A 24,556-nucleotide genomic window follows, 5' to 3' on the forward strand; every position below is an offset into this window, starting at 1 on the left:
TGTATTTTTCACCACTTACAGTATTTTAATCTTATTGGGTTACTGAACATTTAGACTTATCTTTTTTTTACTCATTTGTCTCTTACTAATAAATTCAATTTACAGTTTCACCAAGAAAATAAAAAAGGTCAATATCAGAAACATATTTGTAATCAAAGCCCTAGTCAGGATTAAGTGTTGTCTACCACATGGGGTCCTCATTTTCAAAACAAACAAAATGGCGGCTTACGTGAGATGGGGTCTTCAGCAGTTGGTACGAGCAAGAAATGGGGCTCACTTTAGGTTTGAACTTCTCCAACTGTATTATATTGTTATTTGTGTTGCTGATATAATATATTTTATTGTGTGTTGCTGATACAATATATTTTAATGCTTAAGTTAAGCATAAACTAGACATTTAGTCGTGTGGGTGAGGTGATACATTTAGCTAACGCTAACCTTAATTAGTAAACTGCGGCACTACACGGTTTATAACTTTAATACATCTATCCAGCCATTTACAGTTTAAGTATTTACATATTTTATCGTTTTTGGGTGTATGTGTGTGTATTTCCCAATCTCGAACATGTGACCTTATCTAGCTGCTAACCTTATCTAGCTCGGACTGTAAACTTCATACCAGTAACAGGATTTAGCTTCTGGATAACAGTATGTAAGCTTGTAGTTACAAAGCCCAGCGATAACAACCATCTGTAAGGAAAACGTCCATTAGCACAGCCTTAATGTGCTGACTCAATAAATGAATGACTTTAAGTACTGTGTTCACTGATAAACATTGTCTTTTTACGTTGTAAGGTTTCAAGACAGGACCGGAAGCACGGCCCAGAGCTTTAGAGGAGTTCAGCCTCACCTCGGAACAAGAACCATACATTTCCCAAGTGAGAATCCATCGAAGTTTGATTAGGGACCACCACATCACAGGTTTTCATATCATCTGGGTCCACATAATTTGATTAATTGCACATTTTTCGGAAATTATTCGCCACTTATCATAATTAAGCATTATCAACATGTGTGGCAATTGTTTTCTTTAATTATCAACTGATTGTTCTGTGTATAAAATATCAGAAAATAGTGAACAATTAATTATTTTCTCATTATTCCTTAAAGCCTAATTTAACATACTCTAATTGCTTTGGCTGTCAGACTGGCTGACAGAACAAAATGTGTACTGTCCTTGAAAACCGGGGAAACTAGTAGATATTAACGTGTGACCAGGTGGAACCTCTAATTTTGCATTTTATTTAAAAATAACAACAACTTAGACTAACTATCAAAATTGTTACAAATGCATGTTCTGCCATTCAACTAACTGCATAATCGGGTAATCATTTGAGCTGTAGAGTACTGGTTGGTTAAAGATGCCATTGGAAATAATGAAATTGTCATGTATGGTCACTGTCATCTTGTTCTAACACAATACGATGAAACTACCATGTAGACAAGAAGAAGCAAGCCATAAAACTTGACTTTTTAATGATATCTTTCAGTAAGACAGCTGTCCATCCAGACTCAAGACACTCCAAACCCCAGAAGCTTAAAATTTCTCCCTGGCAAACCTGTCCTAGGAAGTGGGACACTTGATTTTCCCTCTTCAAGCTCAGCAGAATGTTCATCTCTAGCTAGGTGTGTCACCTTTATGTTGTCCTTTCTCATTTTTACATTCTGTTTTATCTAATTTTGATTAATACAAGTTTTGAAATCTTAGGGCAAAAAAAAAAAGCATATTGAAAAGTGTGCTCCCAGACAGACATAATAAAGGAATGAGAACTCATATTCATTTGCATTTATTTTGACTTCTAAAAATCCACAATTCAAAAAGATTTCAAATAAATGCATCAGAGTGAGCCTCTTTTCTATTCTCTCATTTTAAATTAAAGTTTTACAATGGATTTTATCTTCTTTAAGATTATCTTCATGTTGTCAGTTTCTGACAGTGATAGAGTTGCTTGGTCGAAGAGTACATACAGCATCTGTGACAAATGTACCTTTTCACAGATACACCATGTGATACTCCAGGATTTGTGTGAAATAAAGCAGCTGAATGCAAGAATGCATTGTGTAAATATGCTGCTTTGTTTTGCTGATATATTTTGTTTAGTTTTGTGTCTTGATAAAACACTGTCAAAAACAGTGCAATCATTACTGACACGCTTGAATAAGGAGGTTATCACTAAATTTATCAAAATGAACACAAGTTTTTTGCTGTTGTGTGCTTTTCATGTCTGTTGAACAATAACATGGTAACATGTTTGTTTCAGGGCCCTCTTTGAAATCGAAGGAGTAAAAAGTGTGTTCTTTGGTCCTGACTTCATAACAGTCACTAAAGTAAGTATTAAATGGAATTTTATGCCTAGTCTTTGTGATTTTTATGAAATCTGTGAGGATTGGTACCACATAAAATCTTTGGCATTCTGTCAGATAGATGAGGATGTGGCATGGACAGACATTAAGCATCATGCTTCGGAGGCCATTGCTAAGTTTTTTGAGAGTGGTGGCCCGATAACAACAGGGGTGGTGCACAATGAAAGCAGTGAGTATGCAGTGTGACCTTTTTGCAATCTCTTGTTGTGTGGCTGCAGTATTTTATATATTGTGTAAATATGTCTACACTATACCTGTTGTTTTATTGTAGGCATCTCTGAAGACGATGATGATATTGTATCCATGATAAAGGAACTTCTGGACACTAGAATAAGGTAAGAAAAAGTAACCTTTAGAATAATTTAGATAATATAAGCCTATGTTAGTCTATTGCTCATGGTTTGGTAGTTTGTGTGTTGTAAATATTATTTCAGTCCTCATCAGATATTATCTGTCATAATGCTCTACTTGGCACTCTTAACAATTATGCTGACAGTGTGGTTAAAGACAGTTGTACTGCGATAACATTCTTAATCTGTCCATTTGTTTTGTTTGCATATTTTGTTCTGTGCATTATGATATGACTGTTACAAGACCTACGGTGCAGGAAGATGGAGGGGATATCATCTTTAAGGGATTTGAGAATGGCACAGTCAAGCTGAAGCTGGTTGGTTCCTGCACAGGATGTCCAAGCTCTACAGTCACCCTGAAGAATGGTGTTCAGAATATGCTGCAGTTTTATATCCCAGAAGTAGACAAGGTGGAACAGGTGAAGATCTGTCATGCCGTACAATATGGGCTGTGTAGGATTTATGCAGGCTTTTGTTCTGAGATCAGGGTTTGCTGGTCTCATTCTGGGAGTGGTTTCTTAAGTTGTATGGATTTTTAAATCATCATAAGCAGGACATTCTGGATCCTCAAGGCTGAGCAATGAAACCAGACAGTCATTTTTCGATCTTTGGGTGCAGTTATACAGGTTTAGCTAGTAGAGTTGAATAACATGATGAAACCAAAGGAAAGGGAATCCTATTTAGATACAACTTTTACTTGTGTGCTACTATCCTGAACTGAGTTTTTGTCATGATTAGAAGCATTGTAAACTATATCTTTAAACCTTTTATGTCATATTTTAACATTTTGTCAATTGTCATTTTTACCCAGGTGGAAGATGAAGTGGATGAAGTTAATGCAAAGGTTTTCTCAGAACTAGAACACAAATTACAAGAATAAAAAGTTCCTCAAAGAACACACTTATTAGCTTTGTTAAAAGAAAACCATGTTTCACTGTGTAAAAAAAACAATGCATTACTTTCACTTATTATCATTGTATAACATAAGAATGAAGAGAGAAAATTAATTCCTGATTTTTTGTGTGCATCCTCTATACTGTTAAGAGTTCAGCCACTAATTTGTGTACATACTGTATACTCCTGTTACAAAGGAAAGAAGATGCACAGTATATGTGTATACAGAGGAGGCAGTTGTTTTTCAGTAAAAGAAATTGTTCTGCTGTAATGACTGTAAATGTATTTATTTATGACACTGTATATTTTGACAATATTTTTTTACAATGGAGATATTGTGAAAGTTTATGAATATGTTCATGTTCATTGAAAAATTGATAAGGTCCAGTTGCCACTTAATACCATATGAAACAGAACTGTTTTGTTTGTTAATCCATCCTCAAAAAATTAAATAAAATGTTACTGAGGTTACAGTTGCTCTTCAAGCTAAAGTAGGTTTACGGTGTAAGATACCAAATGATCTGTTTAGTGTATTTTGTGCTTTGTGTTCTATTCTCAAGATTTACTGTTTGCACATTAAAGTTCACAGTTTGAAAGCAACTCTTTGTTGATTTCCTTTTTAAAATATTACTATTAGGTTCTTCCAGTCATGACTCATATAATTAAGTTTTATGTAGGTAGATATTGAACAGATAATCAGAATCAGATGCAGAGGCGGGTAATGTTCTGACAGCAATGTTCAGGAAGTACAAACAAAACTTTGTTGTTGATTCCCTTTTTATCATATTATTGTTATTTTCTTCCAGTTATAATTCATGTAATTGTGTGGGTAGAAAAACAAGGAATTCTACAGCTGCTGAAAGAATAATGGGGGCAGAATGGCCAAGCCACCCTTGACAATAAGGTGGCAGGTGAGAGGCATCTTAGAAGCCCCAATGCAGCATCTAGTGGATATACACTCACTGGCCACTTTATTAGGTACACCTGTACAATTGTATGCAATGCAGTGTAACCCTTCCACCTTAACATCTGTGTTTATGAAGCTCAAAATGCTTCAGGTTTTGGTGAAATTGTCATAAATATATAAATTCAGTTATATAGATTTGCACTGAGCTGCACCTTATAATGTTACTACACTCTTTTGCTGCTAACATGCTGCTGACCTGATTAGGTCCCATACATCCCTTTTTATTTGCTCATAGTTTTATATTGACTTATACAATTGTGTGTTATGTAAGTAATGTGTCTTTTAATCCAAGAGCTGCCGGAAAAAAAATTCATTCTGCTATGCATAATAACAATAAAGATTCTTGATTTGACATATGTTTATTATTGAGGTCATAGTTAAAGGACTACATTATATTCAAATATCTTCCTAATATGCTGACCCTCTCGCATATAGCTGGGGCCACAAAAATATAGACAACTTTAAATATAATGTAGTCCTGTACAATACTACCTTGATCTGTGACCGCAAAAATAAACATGTAATTGAATTTATACATTTATAAACAATTTCACCAAAAATTCAAACTTTTTGAGCTTCATAAACACAGGTGTTAAGGCAGAAATGCTGCATTGAGTTGCCCACAATTGGTGTACCTAATAAAGTGGCCAGTGAGTGTATGTCTTGGCCGCTTGGAGCGTGCACGGTGTGGTCCATATTCCGCGTATGCGCAGTTTGTATTCATCGGCCGGCGTAGGGGACAGCGGTAAGCAGTGTTGACAACGTTTTTTTTTTTTTTTTTTATATCCAACCTTAGTTATCGTGAAAATATAATTGCAAACTTGAATTCCATGCAGGAGAGCTGTTGCCATTGGAAAATGTGTATGCTTATGCTTTTAAAACATTAGCCATTCAGTGCTAACTGCAAGAGACAGTGAAGGTTAACTAGGGCCTTGCTCCATTACTAATCCAGCACGAGGCTAATTTAGCAACAAAGCTAGCGACGTTCAGATGCTAGGTGTTGTCTAGCTATGTACACACTACCTTTTTACATTGGTCATGCTGTTTTAAAGTGGTTGTAGCTAAACACATGTTTTCGTAATGTTGACAAAGCCACAATAACGTTAACCTACAAAAAGCTTAAGATATCCCATGTTAGCCTTAAAAATAGAATTTTCTTGTTAGCTTTAAATGTTAGCTAGCGGCCTGCGCTAGCCTACTGTCAGTAGAAGTGGTTAACGTCAGCTATCCTGTCGAGGATGCTGTGTCAGCAGTTAGCCTAACGTTAAATGTACGGAGCGCAGGCAAAATCAAGGGCAACATTTTTAATAACATAGTTTTACTACGAATTTGTTCTCTTGAGGTGTTCCCTCAAACGGCCTAACAATTTCAGTAAACATTAGACTAACATTAACTGAGTTATTGAAATAAACGTATGAAAATAAGGTTCATTTTGCTTGTCCGGGCAGTGTTAACATGCTAGCCGTGTAAAGTTGTTCTCAAATTAAAGAAGACATTCTATCCGATTTAATATTTGAAGGAGGGTGTCACAAACACACCATAACGTTTGTCGTCTTTGCTGCTGCTTCCCAAAGTTATGGTGCTGCATTGGAGCCAATTTTAGTTGTCATTGTTTACCCCCTGCTCCCGGTCTTTGGCAGCAAATGTACGTCTCTCTGGGTAACTTGCTGCATTGCAAAGTAGACAGTGACAAGTTAATAGGCAATACAATTTGTCTGCTTAGGTTTCATGTATTTTATAAACAAACTTGTAATATCTTTCATACTTTAAAATGTTTCACTGCATATCATTTTAAAATGTTTGTTACAGGTGCCGAAAAAATATTAGTTGTTTGACCCTAATATCTCCTGAACATCCTACTAATATGCTGCATATTATGGTTTGTTTTTAGTAAGAAGCATCGGCCTGGTGAGAAGAGCCTGCTTAACCTGAAGAGTCATGGCCCAGTTTGGGGGACAGAAGAATCCACCTTGGGCGACTCAATTTGCTGCCACAGCAGTGTCCCAGCCGGGGCACTCAGGACAGTCTATTGATCTCAACAGTCTGCACTGTAAGTATAGCAAACCTAAGGGTCCAGGCTATTGCATTTCCTCTTTTACCTGGTACTAAGTTATGCTCAAAACATTAAATGTTGTCCTCATTTTGCTATTAAGACTTCACCAACTCTTACATGTGCTCTCATATCCATTCCACCATCTTATTCTTCAGAGATGGCCCCATTTTTCCACACTTGACCAAGTCTTGTACCTTTTTTCCTCCTCTATGCAGCTCTTGCTGTACAGCAGCCATCTCTTTTGGGAGCATCTCCCTCAGTTTACTCCCAGCAGTCAGCCTTGGCTGCAGTGTCTCTTAGCAACCAGTCTGCTGCAAACTATCAGCTGTCTCAGCAAACTGCTGCCCTGCAGCAGCAAGCTGCAGCAGCAGCAGCTCTACAACAGGTCAGTCCAAAACACAGTTAGCAAATGTGCATCTTTTTCTGGTCACACGTACCATTGTTTTATCAGTTACAGTCTATCCCATGTTATTTTTATTGTCTGTAGTCTCAGATCAATACAGCTCTCCAGCAGTATCAGCAGCAGCAACAACAACAACAGCAGCAACCCCCCCAGCAACTGTACAATGTACCTCATCAGGTGAAAGAGAGGCTCATATCACTTTCATTTTAATTTGGATAGTCCTCATAAACAGCCACTAGAACCTTACAAAAAGGTATTGATGGAGTTAGACTCCCAAATAAATGATATATATTTTTGTCATTGCTTTGTGTAAATTGTGATCTGTCAGGAGAGAGGGAGAGAGAAAGGAAGATGGTCGATTGAAATAACTAATATTGGGTAAATTTTACTGGGTTTAATCCTAATAAGTAACGTTACTCACTCCCTCGTTGTGAGTCGTTTCTCAAAATATACCGCATGACCAGCGCTTTCCAATGATGCTAGTATACCTGCTAGTCTGTGCAGCAGAGCATTTGTGAAGTAGTCTAATCAGGTTTTGAACTGACAAACTTAAACAAGTGATAGGCTATTATATTAAATTATAGTATGTCTGGATAGTCCTGACTGTCCTGGGGAAAAAGAACATTTAGTTTACTGATATCTATTTATTACTACTAGATCTCAATAAAATTCTTAAATCATCTTTTGTGGTTGAGTTTTATGGTTTTTTTGTTCGTTTGTTTTTAATGACATAGTGGTTATCTCTCCTAACGCTGGCATGCAACCATGTTGTAGTGGAAAGACTGGCATTTATTTTTCCTTATGCTTTAGTGCTCTAGATTTCCTGATAAATAAGCAGCTGTGTCTTGAGAGAGATCTTGGAAGTGTGCTGTAAGGGTTATTTGATACAGCCCCTCAAGTGGCAGTGTGTATTATATATAGCAACGACTACATTCGATCTTGTTTTCATTAGTGACCACACCACCATGGGCTTTTTAGAGAACTGTTGTGAGTAATGAATGTCTGACTTTGCAGTTTGGTCAAAAGTCAACAAAATGTTGATATTTTCTGCTTTCCTTCTATTTTCACAGCTCCCACAGCCTCAACAGGCATTGATTTCTCAGGTAATGTGCAAAAAACACTTGTAAATTTGCTACATACTGTATATTGTTTGTCATTTAAAGATGCCAGTTAGTGTGTGTGTGTGTGTGTGTATATATATATTTTTGTTTCTGTGCATTTTCATGTATACATGCTTATCATATTCAGGGTCACAATGAGATGGAGCTTATCCCAGCATGCATTGAGGTGGAGTGAAAGTACACCAAAGGCTATCTGTAAACATATCTGTGTAATTTTTCTCCTTTCTCTGTTCAGCATTTGTTAACATTACTTGGGTTTAAAAGACTTCCTGTCGGGTGTACCTCAGAGCAGCACTTTGTGCAAGGCTGAATATAGTATGAAATACCATTTTCCATAGCCAGTTTCTCCTCATGTTTTCATCTGAACAGATACAGCATTGTTGACGTGAGGCTGTGTATGTCTTCAATCACCTTTATTTGACTATTTTCCAAAGTCCAAAACATTCATGCCTACACCAGTCCTAAATGTTTACATGTTAGCATTTGAATGTGGAATTTAGATCAAATGTATCAGTAGTTGGCCTGATCAAAGTAGTACCTCCTGTATTTGTTCATTATGGTTATTTTCCAGTTTCCTTAAGGGGTTTATGTTTAGGTTATTGGAGGAAAAAGATATGTTTTGATTTGCTAGTACAATGTCTCCTTTTGCAGTTTTGCAGAGTTTGAGTGACTGATGTTTAATGATTAGGTTTAGACATGCAACCAAAGTATGTTTGTAGTAACAGTTTTTTTTTAAACCTTTCTTTATCTTCCTGACCCTCAGCCCCCCGTGGCCCTGCCCACCAGCCTCAGCCTGTCCAATCCCCAGCAAACAGCCCAGATTACTGTGTCCTACCCAACACCACGTTCAAGCCATCAACAGCAGACGCAGCCACAGAAGCAGCGAGTCTTTACTGGTGTTGTCAACAAGCTGCATGACACGTTTGGCTTTGTAGATGAAGATGTCTTTTTTCAGCTAAGGTGAAAGTGAAGTTCTTATGTTAGACTGTTTGTTGTGCAGAAAGTGTGTTGGTGGCATGACTTAAATATATACTTATTTAGATATGTGAACCTTTTTCAATTTGAAATTAATGTGACCTGACATATTAGGATGTCTGAGTACTTTTTTAAAAATGTCTTTTTAGTGCTGTGAAGGGAAAGACTCCCCAGGTGGGTGACAGGGTCCTAGTGGAAGCTGTGTACAACCCAAATATGCCCTTCAAGTGGAATGCCCAGCGCATCCAGACCTTACCTCAGCTAGGAAACCAGTCGGTGAGAACACTAAGGTTCCTCCACGTTGCTTAAGAATAACGCTCAACATGATAATACAGTTCAGCGATTTCAGCTTGACTTATTGACCTTATTGTTTTATCATTATAACAGCAATCAGCACATGGTCAGTGTTTTGACTTCATCTGTTGTGTTAAAATTGCCCTGTTTGCTACAAAAATGTAAAAGCACACACTGTGGTCTTATTGTTTTGTAAAAGATTGAATTCATCAATATTTACTATTATAATATCCACATGATAACTTTTTGACATTTGAATAAGAGTCCCACTGATACTAGGATTTTGCACAGAAAATGAGCAAAGGTCCCAAAGACCGTCTTGTCATTTGAAACCCTGGTCTAGTTACTCTGTACTTTGCCTGTTTGCTTCAGGGAATTGTTGGGGTTTCGAGAAAATATTGGAACATTTGTGACAGGGGCTAAATGGTGTCTGTAATAGCAATTTTTGGTTTGTTCACTTATATTGTTCATTTATACTTTAAACTGTAGTTTGTTACTGACTGTGGTGAACTGTGACACACTGAATGTCTGAACTCTCCTCTGTTGCCTGCATAAAAGATGTAGCGCTAAATAGTCCTTGAAAGGATCAACTTCCATCTCTCTCTGTACCATGGGAGGACAAGGACCTTTGTCCAATGAGAAATACATTTGCATAAATGTTATCAGTGCAGATTCCTCTGCTTTCTCTGATGCTTCCCAACCCTGTGTAAAGATTATATAATGTTGGACGTCATAACACAGCACTGGTTCACAAAAGGGTTTTCCACCTATGCTCAGAAATATTGTCAGTCATGTATGATTTGTGCAACTAACAGTTCAAGTAAGACAACATCACTCACAGAACAAGCAGCACACCCTGCACCTGACAAACCATTTGAACACTTGATGATGGACTTTATCAGACTGACACCTGCGGGTGGTAAAAGGTACTGCCGGTTGACATGTTTTCAAAGTGAGTAGAAGCTTTTCCTGCTAAACGTGTGAGGAAACAGGTCTTTCTTGGGTACAAGCACTGCCCGTTGTGTTAACGTACTGTATTTGAAAATGAGGAAAAGATCCAGAGCTAACATGAGCCCATTTGAAATCCTTGATGGATGGAGGGGATGTTTGGCAGGAAAAGCTTCTGCCTACTTTGAAAGCATATCAACCATCACAAGGCAGTACCTTTTACCACCCGCAGGTGTCAGTTCAATAAAGTCCATCATGAAGTGTTAAAATGGTTCTCAGGTGCAGGATGTGCGTGTGTGAGTGGTGGTGTCTTATCATCCACCATCATCATCAGAGAATAGGAATCTGCACTGATAACAATTATGCAAATGTGTTTTTCATTGGGTAAAGGTCCTTGTCCTCCCATGGTATAGAGAGGCACTCTGATGGAGGGAGTTGATACTTTCAGGGCTATTTAACGCTACATGTGTTATGTAGAAAACAGAAGAGAATTTAGACATTCAGCATGTCAATGACTGTGGTGAACTGTAACAGACTACAGTTTAAAGTTATAAATGAACAATATAAGTGAACAAACCGAACATTCAGAAGTGGGATCCATAGATCCATTTTACACCTTGGACAGTTCACTTGTCTTAGTCTGGGAGTCTAATACATTTGTTTTTATTTTCTTCTTCTTTTCAGATTTCATCTTATTCCTGTATTTCTCAGGTCTTTTTCTTTTTTTTTGATTGACTGTTGTGTTCTCAATCCTTCTAGCATCAGCAGCAGCCTCAGCCTTTACCTCAAGCTTCCCCACAGCTCGGCAGCCTTTACAATGAGCCAGGGATGCAGCTGCGCTACTCAGACATGCACTCTACTGCGGACAACAGACAAAATGTAACCCCCTAACCCTGAATCACACACTTTTTGTCCTTCTCCCTATTTAGTTTCTTTCTTACTGTTTTTCTTTGTTTCCTGGCTTTCTTCCTTAGCCTGTCATGGTGAACTAAAACAGTTGCTACATCTATTGTTAACTGCAATATTTGTGTTTATTTAGTTTGCTCTTGTTTCCAAATTAATAGAACCAGCTTTTTCTATAGTGGTTTAACCAATTTTTTTCATTAATTTGAGATTTTTGAATGCGCTCTTTGTGATAGATTACAGCTTTCTTTGGTCTACAGATAAATATAACAAACAAATGTTCCTTGAGCTGTTATTTGTGTTTCAGAGGTGGTTTTGCACTTTGGGCCTCTTAATGTTGAAATAAATTAATCTTTCTACACAAGACAGTGACATCAGAAAATCCGCTATAAATAAATTTTCACCAAATTTTAATTGTCAGGAACAGAATGCACAGTGAAATGAGCATTTGTTCAACTAGGAACAATTGTGTTATAACACCGGAGTGCAAATGCATTGCTGTTCAGGATTCAAAAAAGTATATTTAAAATTTGTTATTTTGCAGTATTCCTGGGTACAAATCAGCACCATTTAAATCAGTGTCTTATCAAACAGTGGGATATATGCAATTTTGATAATGGTATTTTTAGTTAAATATGTGTATTTCTGAATAAGTTTGACCTTTTTGTTCAAGTGGCTTTACCTCATGACATGGAAAACAGCAAATGCTACTTTAGTGTGAATTGGTGAAAAGTAAAAGCTATTATGTGTGGATCTAAAATGATGCGGAGTACGATGGTAACTGCTACTGTTGTGATCTAGTGTTGACTTTCAACTGAGCACAAATTGGAGGCCACACATTCTTGTTACTATTGGCTTGTAAGTCAGGCATCAGTTTGATTTCTGTTTAACAATCAGAGCTAACAAATTTTACAGAGTTTCAAGATGTACCATTTAGTCAATGTTACTGACACCTTAATATACAGAAGCTTGTGCCTGGCTTTTTTTTTTTTTTTAGATAACTTAATATGAGACATAGTATAAGAGACTGTGCTGCGTGATCATGTAGAAAATTTGCAAACAATACCTGGCCATAATTCACAGATATCTAAAGTGTATCTTTAACCATCATCTTTTATTGGGGTTTCATATTTTCTTCACCCGGAGGTTTGACAAACAAAAGGGTTTGTTTTTTGTTTCGTCCAGGTTAAAACCTGGATAATTACATTTGGTAGATTCAACTGTGTGAGACTAAAGTGGTGCAAAACTAAGCTGAACTCTAAACTCAACATTTGAGGTATTTGATTAGGACAACCTAACAAGGCACCTCTGGTAAGATTTCTATTATTGTTTCATTCAAACAGACACTCAGACCTTCTTTCCTTCGAGCAGCTAGTGAGCAATTCATCTTATTTGTTGTGCCATGGAATATGTACTCACATGTTCTTTTTTTTTGTCCCCTTTTTCTCTAGAGCCAGCCTCAAGCACCTAACATGATGAAAGCAGCCCCCACCATGCTGCAGTCACTACCTCCCCCAACCACATTCAGTGTTCCGGCACAAGCTCCCCCTTCCCTCTTGCAGGCGCAGCTGTCTGCTGCTTCTCTGGCCCCTCTCCTGCAGAACCCTCCTCAACCTTTGCTGCCACAGCCTCCGCCCAAAGGTAAAATACTTCTCAATGGTATATCGGTATATTTAACTAGTATCGGATATTAAGAAGTCAGACAAGCGGTGATGACTTTGATTTGTTAAAGCTTTGCTCTGGTATATTTAAATGTATAAAAATGCGTTTTGTCTTTAGATGTGTTTCCTGGGGGTCTGCTTCAGCCCCCAGTGAGAATGATACCACAGCCACAGCCTGTCCGACGGATTGAACCTCCGCCTCGTTTCCCTAGTCGTAATGATCGAGCCCCTGAGCTCATCCTCAGGACTAAAGAGGAGCGCAGGTATGATGGCAGTACATATTATCTGAGATATTTGCTATTTGCCACTAAACTATGCATTTAGCTGCTGCTTGTCACTTTCCCACAAATTTCTGGTGTCTGTTATTTTGTTTTTTGATTGATTGGTCACTAGTTGCGCTAAAGTTTTTATTTCATTTATTAGCCGAGACAGAGACCGTGAGCGCAGGCGATCAAGGGAGCGCTCACCCACACGCAAACGTTCCAGAGACCGCTCACCAAGACGTGACCGCTCGCCAAGACGGCCTCGTAGGATAGTGCTTCGCTACACTGTCCAGTTTTCCAAGTTCAGCTTAGATGGGTGAGTGCAATCTTTTAGTAGGAAGCAGACCTTAGTGGTGTGATCTGTCAGGCACTCAAAAATGTGTGGTATGTGTTGCTGAGTCAGTCACTGTCCTCTGTGTTTTGCAGCCCATGCTGTGACATGATGGAGCTGAGAAGGCGCTATCATAGCCTCTACATTCCTAGTGACTTCTTTAATGCTGTCTTTACCTGGGTGGATGCCTTTCCTCTGATACGACCGTTCCAGTTTAGTAATGCCTGTAACTTCCACATTTTGCACAAAGAGGTGGATCCTCTAATCAAGAACACAGCTGTGTTGGACCCTCCTGATGTCAACCACACCTATAGTGCTAAGGTATTCTTGTCACTGATAAATACTTGGCACCGGTGTGACTTTCATCTTCATTAAGTCGCAGTGAGCTAAGAAAAAACTGCACAAATGTTAAAAAAAAGTCATTTACATGTTTGTTTGTTTGTTTTTTCTCACGTTATAAAAGCCATTCTCAAACTACAGCTACTACTGGAAATGTTAAAAAAAGTAATTTACATGTTTGTTTTTTCTCACGTTATAAGAGCCATTCTCAAACTACAGCTACTACTGGTTGTAATCTAAGAACAGGACTAAAGTAACATGACACTAAATGTTACATGTAAAAGAAAATTTAAAAAAAAATCAAGAAATGTGTATCCATACACTTAAGATTTAGTTTACAGCTGGGGGACAAATCAATTTATCTAAAGCAGACACCTGTTGTAGACTAAATCAAAACAGAAACTCAGAAATAAAAATCCAGTTTGACTCCTTTTAATATAGATAATTGATCAAGTAAAGGCCTTCAGATATACACAACATGTAGCTGAGATAACGGAGGTGTTTATGTCCAGTCTTGCTCTTCTACTGCTGGTATCTAACCACGGTCTGTATACCTACACTAGGATGCTTACATGCATTTTTAGAGAATGTTTGCAGTTCGGGTTGTTACAAGTTAATGTGTCTTTATTTTAGGTGATGCTGCTGGCTAACCCCAGTATAGAGGATCTCTATCACAAGTCCTGTGCTCTGGCAGAGGACCCTCAGGAAATCAGAGACACCTTCCAACATCCTGCTAGACTTATTAAGGTATATCACAGCCTTCTCCTGCTTGTACCATGCACATGTGCTGACAATGATGTATTGATCCTATTCCATTGCTGAACACTCAACAATGTGGAAAAGTCCTATCTGATGTCGGCTTACATGTGTAAATAAACCTGGTGTGTTTTTTCTCTCTCTTTTGGTTGTGGATCCTCAGAGTTATGTGTATTTGAACATACTGTTGACCTTTTTGTCTTTCTCTCTGTTTCTGTCCTCTTCTTTGCTCTTCATACCTTCTGCATCCCTTTATCCATATTCCCCCTTTCCGTCTAACCTATACTCTCTTTCTCTCCTTCCTACCCTATCTGTCTTTCTCCCTCAGTTTTTGGTGGGAATGAGAGGTAAAGACGAGGCCATGGCCATTGGTGGTCACTGGTCTCCCTCTCTGGATGGAGCTGACCCAGAGAAGGATCCCTCAGTCCTTATAAAGACAGCCATACGCTGTTGCAAGGCACTCACAGGCATAGACCTTAGTCTGTGCACTCAGTGGTAAGAGCTGTTACTCTCACCAATATTTATTTTTATCAGTATAGTTTCTGTTTAAATCTTTTAATTATTTTGGTTCTAAAATCCCACATTTTGTGTCCATAATAAGCTGTTAATTTTACTACCTTTTATATTAAATTTCATCCTGGACATGGTGGATGATATTTTTCTTTGCTTTTTTTATGTCAGTATTGTTAATTTGCTACCTATTATTTATTTTCTTCTGCAGTGTTCTTTTGACCTTTTGTGTGCTATTGCCTTAGCTCTCGCTGTCACACTCTCTTTATATACATATTTGTGCATATTTCATTGTGATGAAAAACCAAACGCATGGACTTTATGGCTGGAAGCAGTAGCCTGGACCAGAAGACACTGCCATTACTTCTTGTTGTTGGTTTTTTTTTTGTTGTTGTTGTTGTTGTTGCCTTTTTTAGTTTATTTTTCTATTCTCCCTGCTAAATATTTTACATATTTATCTGGCTTTCACTGTCCTGTTGATTCTGTCTTTCTTCGCACAACCCTAATATAGTGCATTAATGTGTATCCTATGTTAAACGTAGGACACTCATCCATAATTGGCTATAATATTGAAGCTATAATGGGGTTGACTTTTGAGGGTCTGGTTTATTTCTTGTGATTGCCTGTCAACTTTCTCAAAATGGCTGCCGTAACCTGTGACAACAGTTGGAGAGCTGCAGACTGGGTCCATTTGTCTGTGCTGTGTTGTGTGGGACAAGGGTCACTGTAATGAAATGTATAATCATTTGTTGACCTCATGGGAGGAAGTAGCTGTAGAAGGCTCGCCCTAGCAAGGCTTGCCTTTTATACTGTGCCCTGACCAGAATGTTTCTTTCCAATGCACCTTCTTCCTTTGCGACAGGTATCGTTTTGCAGAGATTCGCTATCATCGACCGGAGGAGACACACAAGGGGCGGACAGTCCCTGCTCATGTGGAGACAGTGGTTTTGTTTCTTCCGGATGTTTGGCATTGTCTTCCTACCCGCTCAGAGTGGGATGTGCTGTCACGGCGACTCCGGGAGCAGCTGGCTGAGAAGCTGTCGGCCGAGCGAAAGGAGGCGGATGGAGAACAGGCACTGAACCGCCAATCCCTCTCTTCTCATTTCCGCTTCTCACAGGAAGGCACAGGAATTACAAAAATAAACCGCAGATACACATCAGACACAAAGCACACCTCACCATTTATGCACGCAGACATGAAGACAAGCAGATTATTGCTCCACTAGTCCTCACCTAGGCTTCCTCTGTTTCCTCCTCCATCTCTCCCCTTCTCCTCTGCTCCAACTCCTCCCTTTTCCCATCAACACTCCCACCTTCCCTCACATCCAGCAGACACATACAGTGAAAGCAGTGAGACTAGGCTGGATTGTGTAGGCCCTGATAGCAACTGATAAAACAGCTTCCAGGTCCACAGACACCTCAATTGTTCCTGTTAATCCTGTCATTTAATGGAGCATTATTTTAAATGATACGTGATCAATTCATTTTCGGTTGGAAATTTGTTTAGCAGTGATCTCAAAACAATTTTTCAAATTTGAATCAGTGGGTTTTTTTTTTGTTTTTTTTTTAGGACTGGAATCAGGAGTTTTTCTTAAAACTGGAATCTGTGGCATCAGTTGCTTGTAAATGATCTGTTTGTTGTAGAACTGTTACTGTATGATTTTTTTTTTTATTTTATTTTATTTTGCATCAGTTTGATATTGTCTGATTTTGAATGCAGTACCTCCCCCAAGTCCTGTTTCTTGTCTGTTCTTGTTGCTGGATCCTCCGTTCTCACTTGGACTACATGTAGAATTTGGTTCTTCCAGGTCAGTTGGTTGGACAGAAGGACAGAGGAGTCCTTTCTGACATAGATGTATAAAACCCATAAATGGCAATACCCAGTCATAGACCATGGTAGGGCCACCCTATCCTCACTCCGTTTGGAGCCCAGCTTCAGTTCACCTGATGTACACACACACTTTTGGACACACCTCTCATTGATTTTTACCTTTTTTGTGTTCCACAGATTGATTGATTGGCAGCTGGGGGGGCATTTCTGTTGGTTTTCATAAAAGCTAGAGAGCTTCCCTGTGTATGCTTGAGTAGCAGTGGACTTAAACACAGTTGAGAGCTCACTAGGACGAGACAATGAAAGGCAGATATGTCCTTGCTTCTTGCAGGGATCAACTTTAAAACTCGTTAAGCCCACGAATAGTGTGCTGATCGTTTGCTGTCCCACCTCTTTCTTTTTTTCTGCCTTTCTCTGTCTTAATATCTTCCTGTCAAGGAGGAAGATGAGAAGGATGACGATGAAGCGAAGGACGTTAGTACACCCACACACTGGGCCAAACTTGACCCGAAATCAATGAAGGTAAGATTCAAGGAGAAAGTTCCACTGATAGTTGGATGTGTACCTGAACTATCTGTGTGCAGAACAGATGAGGAACAAACTTATTAACATTACTTAATGTTAATGACTCAAATTTGATTCAGTTGTGGTTTCCTTTCTTTTTGGTGCATTATCATCTATAGTTGGTTTGTTTTGGGAGGAGTATAAATCAGTTCACATCAGTTGCACACACAACAAGTATATCTTGCCCTGGATACTGGGATCATCCATTTACATCTTAAAGCATGTGCTCCTCTTTTCCTAATGTTAAATGTGTTTCTCATGTCCCCGTTGTCTCTCCTTTTAGGTAAATGACCTGCGCAAGGAGCTTGATTGCCGCTCTCTAAGTTCTAAGGGGTTAAAGTCGCAGCTGATCGCTCGCCTCACTAAGCAGCTGAAGGTGGAGGAACAGATGGAGGAGTCCAAGGAACCTGAGAAACCAGAGATCAAAGCTCCCGAGGAAGAGGAACCATCCCACCCTGAAGACGACAGAGAGGTGTGAAGAAATGTATTAGTTAAATATGTGTGGGGATGAGATTTAGTGCTGCCCCCTAATAGTCAAATAGAGACCTGTCAGTTGACTGAGACTCTCCTAGTCTAGCCTTTGTTTTTATTTTAACGTTATATTTTATTTTTTGTCAGCCAGTGTGCATTACAGTAGAAGGTAGCCCCAGCCGGTAGGTTGTCACCGTATTGAGAGGATGTTCAATATTCGAAATCATCTTCATAAATTAGGTTTATAATAGATTTAACTGAAATGTTCTTCTTTGTCAGGAGGAGGAAAGGAAGAGGCAGGAGGAACTTGAACGCCAGCGGCGAGAAAGGCGCTACGTCCTCCCTGATGAGCCCACCATCCTCGTACACCCCAACTGGGCAGCCAAGAATGGCAAATTTGACTGCAGTGTTATGTCCCTGAGTGTGCTGCTGGACTACAGACTGGAAGACAACAAGGAACACTCTTTTGAGGTGAGACATACTCAATCACATTTTATCCTTCTTTGCAATGAAAATATAAGATTTTATCATGCACATATTCCTTAGTGTGTGATGCCAGTTGTTTTTGTTTTATTATAAACCAAGCATTTTTCTGTCCAGGTTGATGATATACTGTCCTTTGTCTCTTGTCCAGGTTTCCCTGTTTGCTGAGCTCTTTAACGAGATGCTACAGAGAGACTTTGGGTACCGCATATATAAAGCCCTTGCTGCTCTTCCTGCCAAGGATGAGAAGAAGGAAAAGGAGAAGAAAGCCAAAAAGGAAGTTGAAAAGCGTGAAATAAAGAAGGAAAAAGAAGAGGAGAACGAAGAACCAGCAGCCAAGAAGACTAAGGAGGATGATGAGAAGAGGAAGGTGAATCATTCACACCTTTCTGGCCTTGTTGGTTTGTTTGCTCAATAAATAATGTGCTTTCATGCAGTTATGTGTTTTTAACCAGTATGATGAGAAGGCTGTGAAAAAGGAGGATTCTCGTGATGAAGAGGAGAATGAAGATGATCGTAGCACAGCCAATGCCGAAGAATATGACCCAATGGAGGCTGAAGATGCTGATGACGACGACGATGATGATGGTATTGTTTTCTTTAAATATAATCCAGTAGATTATTTTTTGAATTTCCCACAAAATGATTTGGTCAGTGATGAGAAACCATGCACCACGCTGATCCGGTGATGGACATTTTCCACGGTTTCTGAGGCCTTAAATGGGGAAAACATTGTTTTTGTTATTTACACTTTTCTTGTATTCACACTCAAATAATATAATTTAAAAATGGAATGACAAACATCAGTGATCATTTAGTAGTCACATTTTCATTCCACTGGACAATATTTGACTAACATGCTCCATGTCCTCACTCCTCTTTTGGTGTTTCTTAGACAAGGATGATGACGACTCCAATGACAGAGACAGGAAAGACCACAAGGATGACCGCAAGTCATCAAAAGAGAGGTCCTCCAAGGACAAGGTTGGTTGGTTACTGCTGCAGACATATTATTTAGACAATGATGGAGTGTAAACATGGTTGGTGGTATAAATGTGGTTGTTACCCCAGGAGAAGCAGCAGATGGTCACGCACAACAAGGAGCTGCTGATGGCATTTGTCTATTTTGACCAGAGCCACTGTGGCTATTTGATGGAGAGAGACCTGGAGGAGATCTTGTACACACTGGGACTGCACCTTTCTCGTGCTCAGGTGAACATGCACGTTTGTACAGTCATCTTTGTGAGGACATTCACTGACGGCCCCTTTTCCCCAGCAGAATCCTAAGTCTTATCTGAACTTTAAAACCAAGTCTTAACCCTCAAACAGCCCTTTTAAGGTGTATCAGAAAGTGAGGATTGGCCAAAATGTCCTCACTCAAACACATCCTCACACTGTATAGCCATACACACACAAACACAATCATATACATGGTCTGTTTCTGATTGTAAATGTGTCTGTTTTATTGACATTTCACCCACTGCCTGCCCACTGATGTACATGAACCTGTAGCTGAAAAACACTGTCTTGCTGATTTTTGTCTGTTTCCAGATAAAGAAACTGTTGAACAAGCCAGTGGTCAGAGAGACATGTTACTACCGCAGATTGACAGACAGGGGAAAGGATGAACCTGCTCCTTCCTTTAATGAAGCCCAGATAGAGAACCTCTTAGGTGAGCCAACATGGGTCTTGCATTTGCTAGTGTTGTATAGCCAATTAAACACAATTTTTTTTAAACCTATCATGATACTGGAAGTGTCATAAGCTACAGCTACCATATTGTGGAGGGCTGTAGCAGAGTACTCTTCTCCTTCATGAAATTCTCTCTTTCTCTCAGGTAATCGAGCACTACTTCCTGCTCCAAAAGCACGTGCTCAGTCAGAGGCCAGTGAGTCTGGTAATCTGATTGTCTATAACGGAGCAATGGTTGACATCAGCAGCATGATGTTGAAACTGGAAAAGAGTGAAAAAGCCAGAGAAGAGCTGGAACAGAAGCTCATAGTGCAGGATGCCAAAATGGGTATGACTTGAACTGTATTATACTGTTTATGTTGTCTTTGAAACTAATTTCATTAGTCATGAGTTGCAAGCTACACTCTGTGTCAGTAGTTCATCAGGACAATGATCTGGCTCAATTTGAGCTTTGCTACAAAGAAGCCCAGTCTCACGTCGGTCAGCTTTCTTCCCACTGTGATTTCTGTTAAGACATGGACTGGCACATTGCTACCACCTGCCATACACCAAGTATAAGATGGGAGTCACTAATACAGCTGTTGATTGTGAATATTAAGAGTAGTAAAGCAATAGCCAAAATGTGTTGTGTCTCCAGATGAAGAAGTAAAGATTAAAGCACAGTTGGAACAAGCCAACAAAGCCTTGTCCAGGGAGCTGGAGGAGGTGAAAAGCACTCTGAGCCAAACCGAGCAGACTTTGAAGGGTGTAAAGGAACAAAAGATGATCTACCATGACCAGATTAGCAAGACGTCCACCGCCTTGATGTCCACCGTCAAAGGACTGATGGCAGTGCTGAAACAGGTGAACCATTTTTAAAATGCACCAAGTTGCTCTTCATCTATTTCATTTTTACTTTGATGCAGGAAATGAGCTCATTCATTGGTTGTTTTTCTTTATCTCAGGATCAAGAAGTAGAGGAATGTGGTGACACTGATGATCATTTTCCGACGTCCCAAACAAACGGCGCTGATGAATGAGTGGCATTTAAAATAAATGAACCTAATCTATAACACGATTATCTTAAAATTTGTAAATATTGGCTAAGCAAGCATAATTTGACTGTTTTATTTGGACCTATTGTCTCCCACGTACATGTATAAATTAACTGAATTGGTTCCGTTGTATTGATTTGTTTTGACCTGTTTCTGTGTACAATAGACTTTTACTGAGGAATTACTTTTCTTATCTAGAATAAATTTAACTGACGAAGCTTTGAAATGCTTATTTCCATAGTTTTATGTAAGTTAGTCACTTGCTAACATTTCTTTTTGCCATCGGTTTAGCTTTGTCATGGCTGGAAAAATGCCACATTGTAGATTTAAATGCCAGTATGTGTGAGTTGTACTTTTCAGAGATTTTTGTTTTTCTAATGAGCAATAATGGTATTTATGTGCAAGAGAATTCACTAAAAATATATTTAAAAGCAACTAACTTTGGATGGAGAAGTGTGGGAGGGGATTCCGTGTGGTTCAGACAGAAATTCTTTATGTAAATTGTTCCTGTCCATTGTTTAACCACAACTATGTTCAGTTAGTCATTTTACTGTTCAGCTCATTTTCAACTTTTTCCCCTCCCCCAGAAACATGGCTGTGCAGGGTTCTGTCTCTCATGGCACCACCCACCGCTGCCAGTTAGTGTTTCATGTTTTCCTGTGATGAGCATTTGTCACTTTCTAAGAAGTGCACATAAGCTCAATGTGTTGTTTTGCTGAAGGAATCTTTGCTGCAAAGACGTGAACGTTTTGAAACCCATCTTTGAATTGTGTGCATAGGCTTGGGTTCTAGGAAAGATCCACAGTTGCATTGAAATGTGCTCTAAAGCAGGTCGTTTTATTTTTCTATTCAAAATGTGCTTTATGATTGTTGTGTGCAAGAGTAAAGTGGTCCATTTTAACGCTACAGCGTGTCTGCATTTTTCCCCACCTGTGGTTTGTGTGACTTCATAATTAACTGAAAATGCTCTAATGTGATGGGCCCTTTTTGGAGCAGGTATTTTGGCTTCTCATAGCTGAAAAGCACAGGTGTTGCTAATAACATTGATAACTGCTCAATTCAAATGTCCTGGTAAGACGTGAACTGAACCCTGAAATCCAATTATTTACACCTGTGTTTTGTCTCTTGTGACATTCAAATGTCAGAAAAGAGACATTTGCAGCAGATCCAGTGAAAAGCACATATCAAGGAGCAGCTGTGTCTTTTCTGTTTATGTGGTGGCACAGTTTAACAGCAGGTGGCAGCAGAGTCTGTAGTTGTTTTACATATTGTCTATAAACCCTTTGAGAACAACATGGTTAAAATCTGTTACTGATCCTCACTCTTGCCTTCACAGGTTCATCTTAGCAGGGTTGCCTGAAATGACAGTACTGATTAACAGCAGACATTTTATCATGTCACAGGTGTTATTAATGACCCTAGGGATGACTCTGTTCCATTGAAGTGTCCCAGTGGCCAGTGAGCCAGGGTGCAGGCTAATGCAGTGTAGCCATCATTAAAGTTATAACTCATTTATGACTTTGCTTCTTGGTGTCTGGTTAAACTGCTGGTGAGGCCTTGAATTCATCACCTCAGTATTTCTAAAATCTTTGCCCCCGATATTAAATATATGTTCATGTACACCATTACACATAAAATAGGCAACTTTTTTCAGCCTCACAAATTCTCCACCTGTTGATGCAGGCAAGGCATTCTTATTATTATTTTACACCAATGACCACACCATCAGATGTAGGACTTCGGGTGGTGAAATGAGCTACAAAACTTTTCACTTCCTGAAGAACACATGCAGGTGAGGCTAAAATCTGTGAAAAGGTCCTTGAAGTTGAGCAGCACTAACAGGAAGGAGAACATGATGAATTCCAGATCTGAGAGCAAGGGTTACCTCACACCATTTATCAGGAATAGTATCCCTGTGGTTGGAAGAAGAGCTTATGGGTGTAACCACACATACTGTAGTTCAGACAGGGATTATTAAATATGTGGCATGTTGTCATTGAGTTTTCTGGGGAACAGGGAGGGTCCTGCCTCTCAACCTCTTATAGATCATTTACCTTTGAAGCTTTTGTTTTCTGAGATGTCCTTTTATGTCCCCAAGCTGCTGCACCTCCTGTAATGGTGTGTTCGCTTCCTCTCCCACTGCTTCCTTCACAAAGCAAACACTTGCCTTCTCACTTTTTACTTTCCTGCGGTGACTAGGGTACTATTATCAAATGAAATCTTAATTAGCACATGATTCATTCAATAATCACTTCCATTGTTTGCCTGTGTGATTGAGATTTTACCCCACATTTTCATTTAATCTCTGGTCTAATACCCTACAGTGTTTCAGAGAGGTGCTGCAGCTGTGAAAGTGATTGCTACTTTTTTTCCCACCAAGACTGAGACCTAGTTTACATCTAGGGGGAAAAAAGTATTTAGCAGGAAACATCTCTGTTTTCAGCAGTGCTATGTCATTTCCTAGAGAACAATGACAATCTGTCACCCAGTACTTTAGTTATACGGCTGCTTTTGTCCTGGTGTTGCACTTGCCAAACAAACCTCATTTATCCCCTGAGGAGCCACGTGCACACTCCGAACCCCTTACACTTCAGTGTGCATGTGTGAGGTTTTTCGCTTGGATGTGCATGCTCATGCGTATGCATGCACACATGATGTGTGAAATTAGATCTCACTGCAGAGAGCAGGTAACCCCACTCCCAGGCTGCGACAGAAGGCTTTTGTGACTGCTTCCCTGCCCTCCTCCTTAGCCCCCCTCCACCCTGGTAGAGCTGCTGCAGTCACAGACCAGCCTGTTGACAATCAGGCCATTTCAGTACAAGGTCGATGTTTCCAGGTTTAGTAAAAATGCAGTTTGGTGTAGTAACTGATCACGCTCCACTAGTCTTCACTTTCAATGTAAATCAGACCTGTGAGGTCTTTGGGTGTGGATATGAGACGTGCAGATATAGTAGGATGTTACACTTGTCTCATTGTTATCATAACTAATTCCTAACTTCTCATACATTTGTAGATTTATTTAAATTGTCCCCTCTTCCTTGTCAGCACTTTGGCAAATCACTCTTTGCCATTAACACCCACTATCCTATGTGCATGTCAAAGGTTCAGAGTTAGTAGTTATCATGACAAAAGCAGCTCCCCCTGCCTCACACACAGCATATAGAGTCTCAGTGGGCTGGCTTTTTCAAAACCTGTCAGGAGTCACTGTTTGTTAGCTCCCTGGATTGTTTCGGAACAATCTGGCCTGTGATGGTGACATGGTAAGACGCAAATGCAGGGCTCAACCAAACAAAATGATGTACACTTGTAGGCCCATGGTTGTGTTTTAAAAAAAGTTCATTTTAAACTC

General features: G+C 39.4%; 2 protein-coding genes across 4 annotated transcripts; both read left to right on the top strand.

Moving 5' to 3' along the window:
• The first annotated feature begins 166 nt into the window (after positions 1 to 166).
• LOC109961050 (NFU1 iron-sulfur cluster scaffold homolog, mitochondrial) lies at positions 167 to 4,202 on the top strand. The gene is made up of 8 exons (XM_020601587.1): positions 167 to 282; positions 796 to 878; positions 1,491 to 1,626; positions 2,262 to 2,328; positions 2,422 to 2,533; positions 2,636 to 2,699; positions 2,959 to 3,133; positions 3,526 to 4,202. The coding sequence occupies exons 1-8, from the start codon at positions 218 to 220 to the stop codon at positions 3,592 to 3,594; spliced, it is 771 nt and encodes a 256-aa protein (XP_020457243.1). The 5' UTR covers positions 167 to 217; the 3' UTR covers positions 3,595 to 4,202.
• A 1,032-nt stretch (positions 4,203 to 5,234) lies between these two features.
• On the top strand, positions 5,235 to 21,771 carry ccar1 (cell division cycle and apoptosis regulator 1). 3 transcript variants are annotated; one of them, XM_020601727.1, is made up of 26 exons: positions 5,235 to 5,320; positions 6,467 to 6,625; positions 6,844 to 7,013; positions 7,116 to 7,208; positions 8,102 to 8,134; positions 8,916 to 9,112; positions 9,277 to 9,403; positions 11,129 to 11,248; positions 12,724 to 12,913; positions 13,052 to 13,196; positions 13,357 to 13,512; positions 13,623 to 13,848; positions 14,500 to 14,613; positions 14,951 to 15,117; positions 15,995 to 16,205; positions 17,402 to 17,485; positions 17,811 to 17,999; positions 18,278 to 18,469; positions 18,633 to 18,851; positions 18,937 to 19,069; positions 19,377 to 19,465; positions 19,553 to 19,693; positions 20,033 to 20,153; positions 20,319 to 20,501; positions 20,811 to 21,016; positions 21,118 to 21,771. In XM_020601727.1, the coding sequence occupies exons 2-26, from the start codon at positions 6,514 to 6,516 to the stop codon at positions 21,190 to 21,192; spliced, it is 3,693 nt and encodes a 1,230-aa protein (XP_020457383.1). In that variant the 5' UTR covers positions 5,235 to 5,320; positions 6,467 to 6,513; the 3' UTR covers positions 21,193 to 21,771. The 3 variants fall into 3 exon arrangements, with proteins under 3 accessions (XP_020457383.1, XP_020457385.1, XP_020457384.1); XM_020601729.1 differs by lacking the exon at positions 5,235 to 5,320 and adding an exon at positions 5,418 to 5,436; XM_020601728.1 differs by lacking the exon at positions 5,235 to 5,320 and adding an exon at positions 5,675 to 6,220.
• Positions 21,772 to 24,556: the final 2,785 nt, after the last annotated feature.

Source organism: Monopterus albus, unplaced genomic scaffold (assembly GCF_001952655.1).
Source record: "Monopterus albus unplaced genomic scaffold, M_albus_1.0 scaffold52.1, whole genome shotgun sequence".
In the NCBI taxonomy this organism is placed as follows: Eukaryota; Metazoa; Chordata; class Actinopteri; order Synbranchiformes; family Synbranchidae; genus Monopterus; species Monopterus albus.

Excerpts from the sequence above, each read along its gene's own strand:
- LOC109961050 (XM_020601587.1), top strand. The coding sequence starts at position 218 with ATGGCGGCTTACGTGAGATGGGGTCTTCAGCAGTTGGTACGAGCAAGA. Across the intron at positions 283-795 it reads AGAAATGGGGCTCACTTTAG|GTTTCAAGACAGGACCGGAA; the intron begins GTTTGAACTTCT and ends TTACGTTGTAAG. Across the intron at positions 2,534-2,635 it reads GGTGGTGCACAATGAAAGCA|GCATCTCTGAAGACGATGAT; the intron begins GTGAGTATGCAG and ends GTTTTATTGTAG.
- ccar1 (XM_020601727.1), top strand. The coding sequence starts at position 6,514 with ATGGCCCAGTTTGGGGGACAGAAGAATCCACCTTGGGCGACTCAATTT. Across the intron at positions 9,404-11,128 it reads CTCAGCTAGGAAACCAGTCG|CATCAGCAGCAGCCTCAGCC; the intron begins GTGAGAACACTA and ends CAATCCTTCTAG. Across the intron at positions 19,070-19,376 it reads TGACGACGACGATGATGATG|ACAAGGATGATGACGACTCC; the intron begins GTATTGTTTTCT and ends GGTGTTTCTTAG.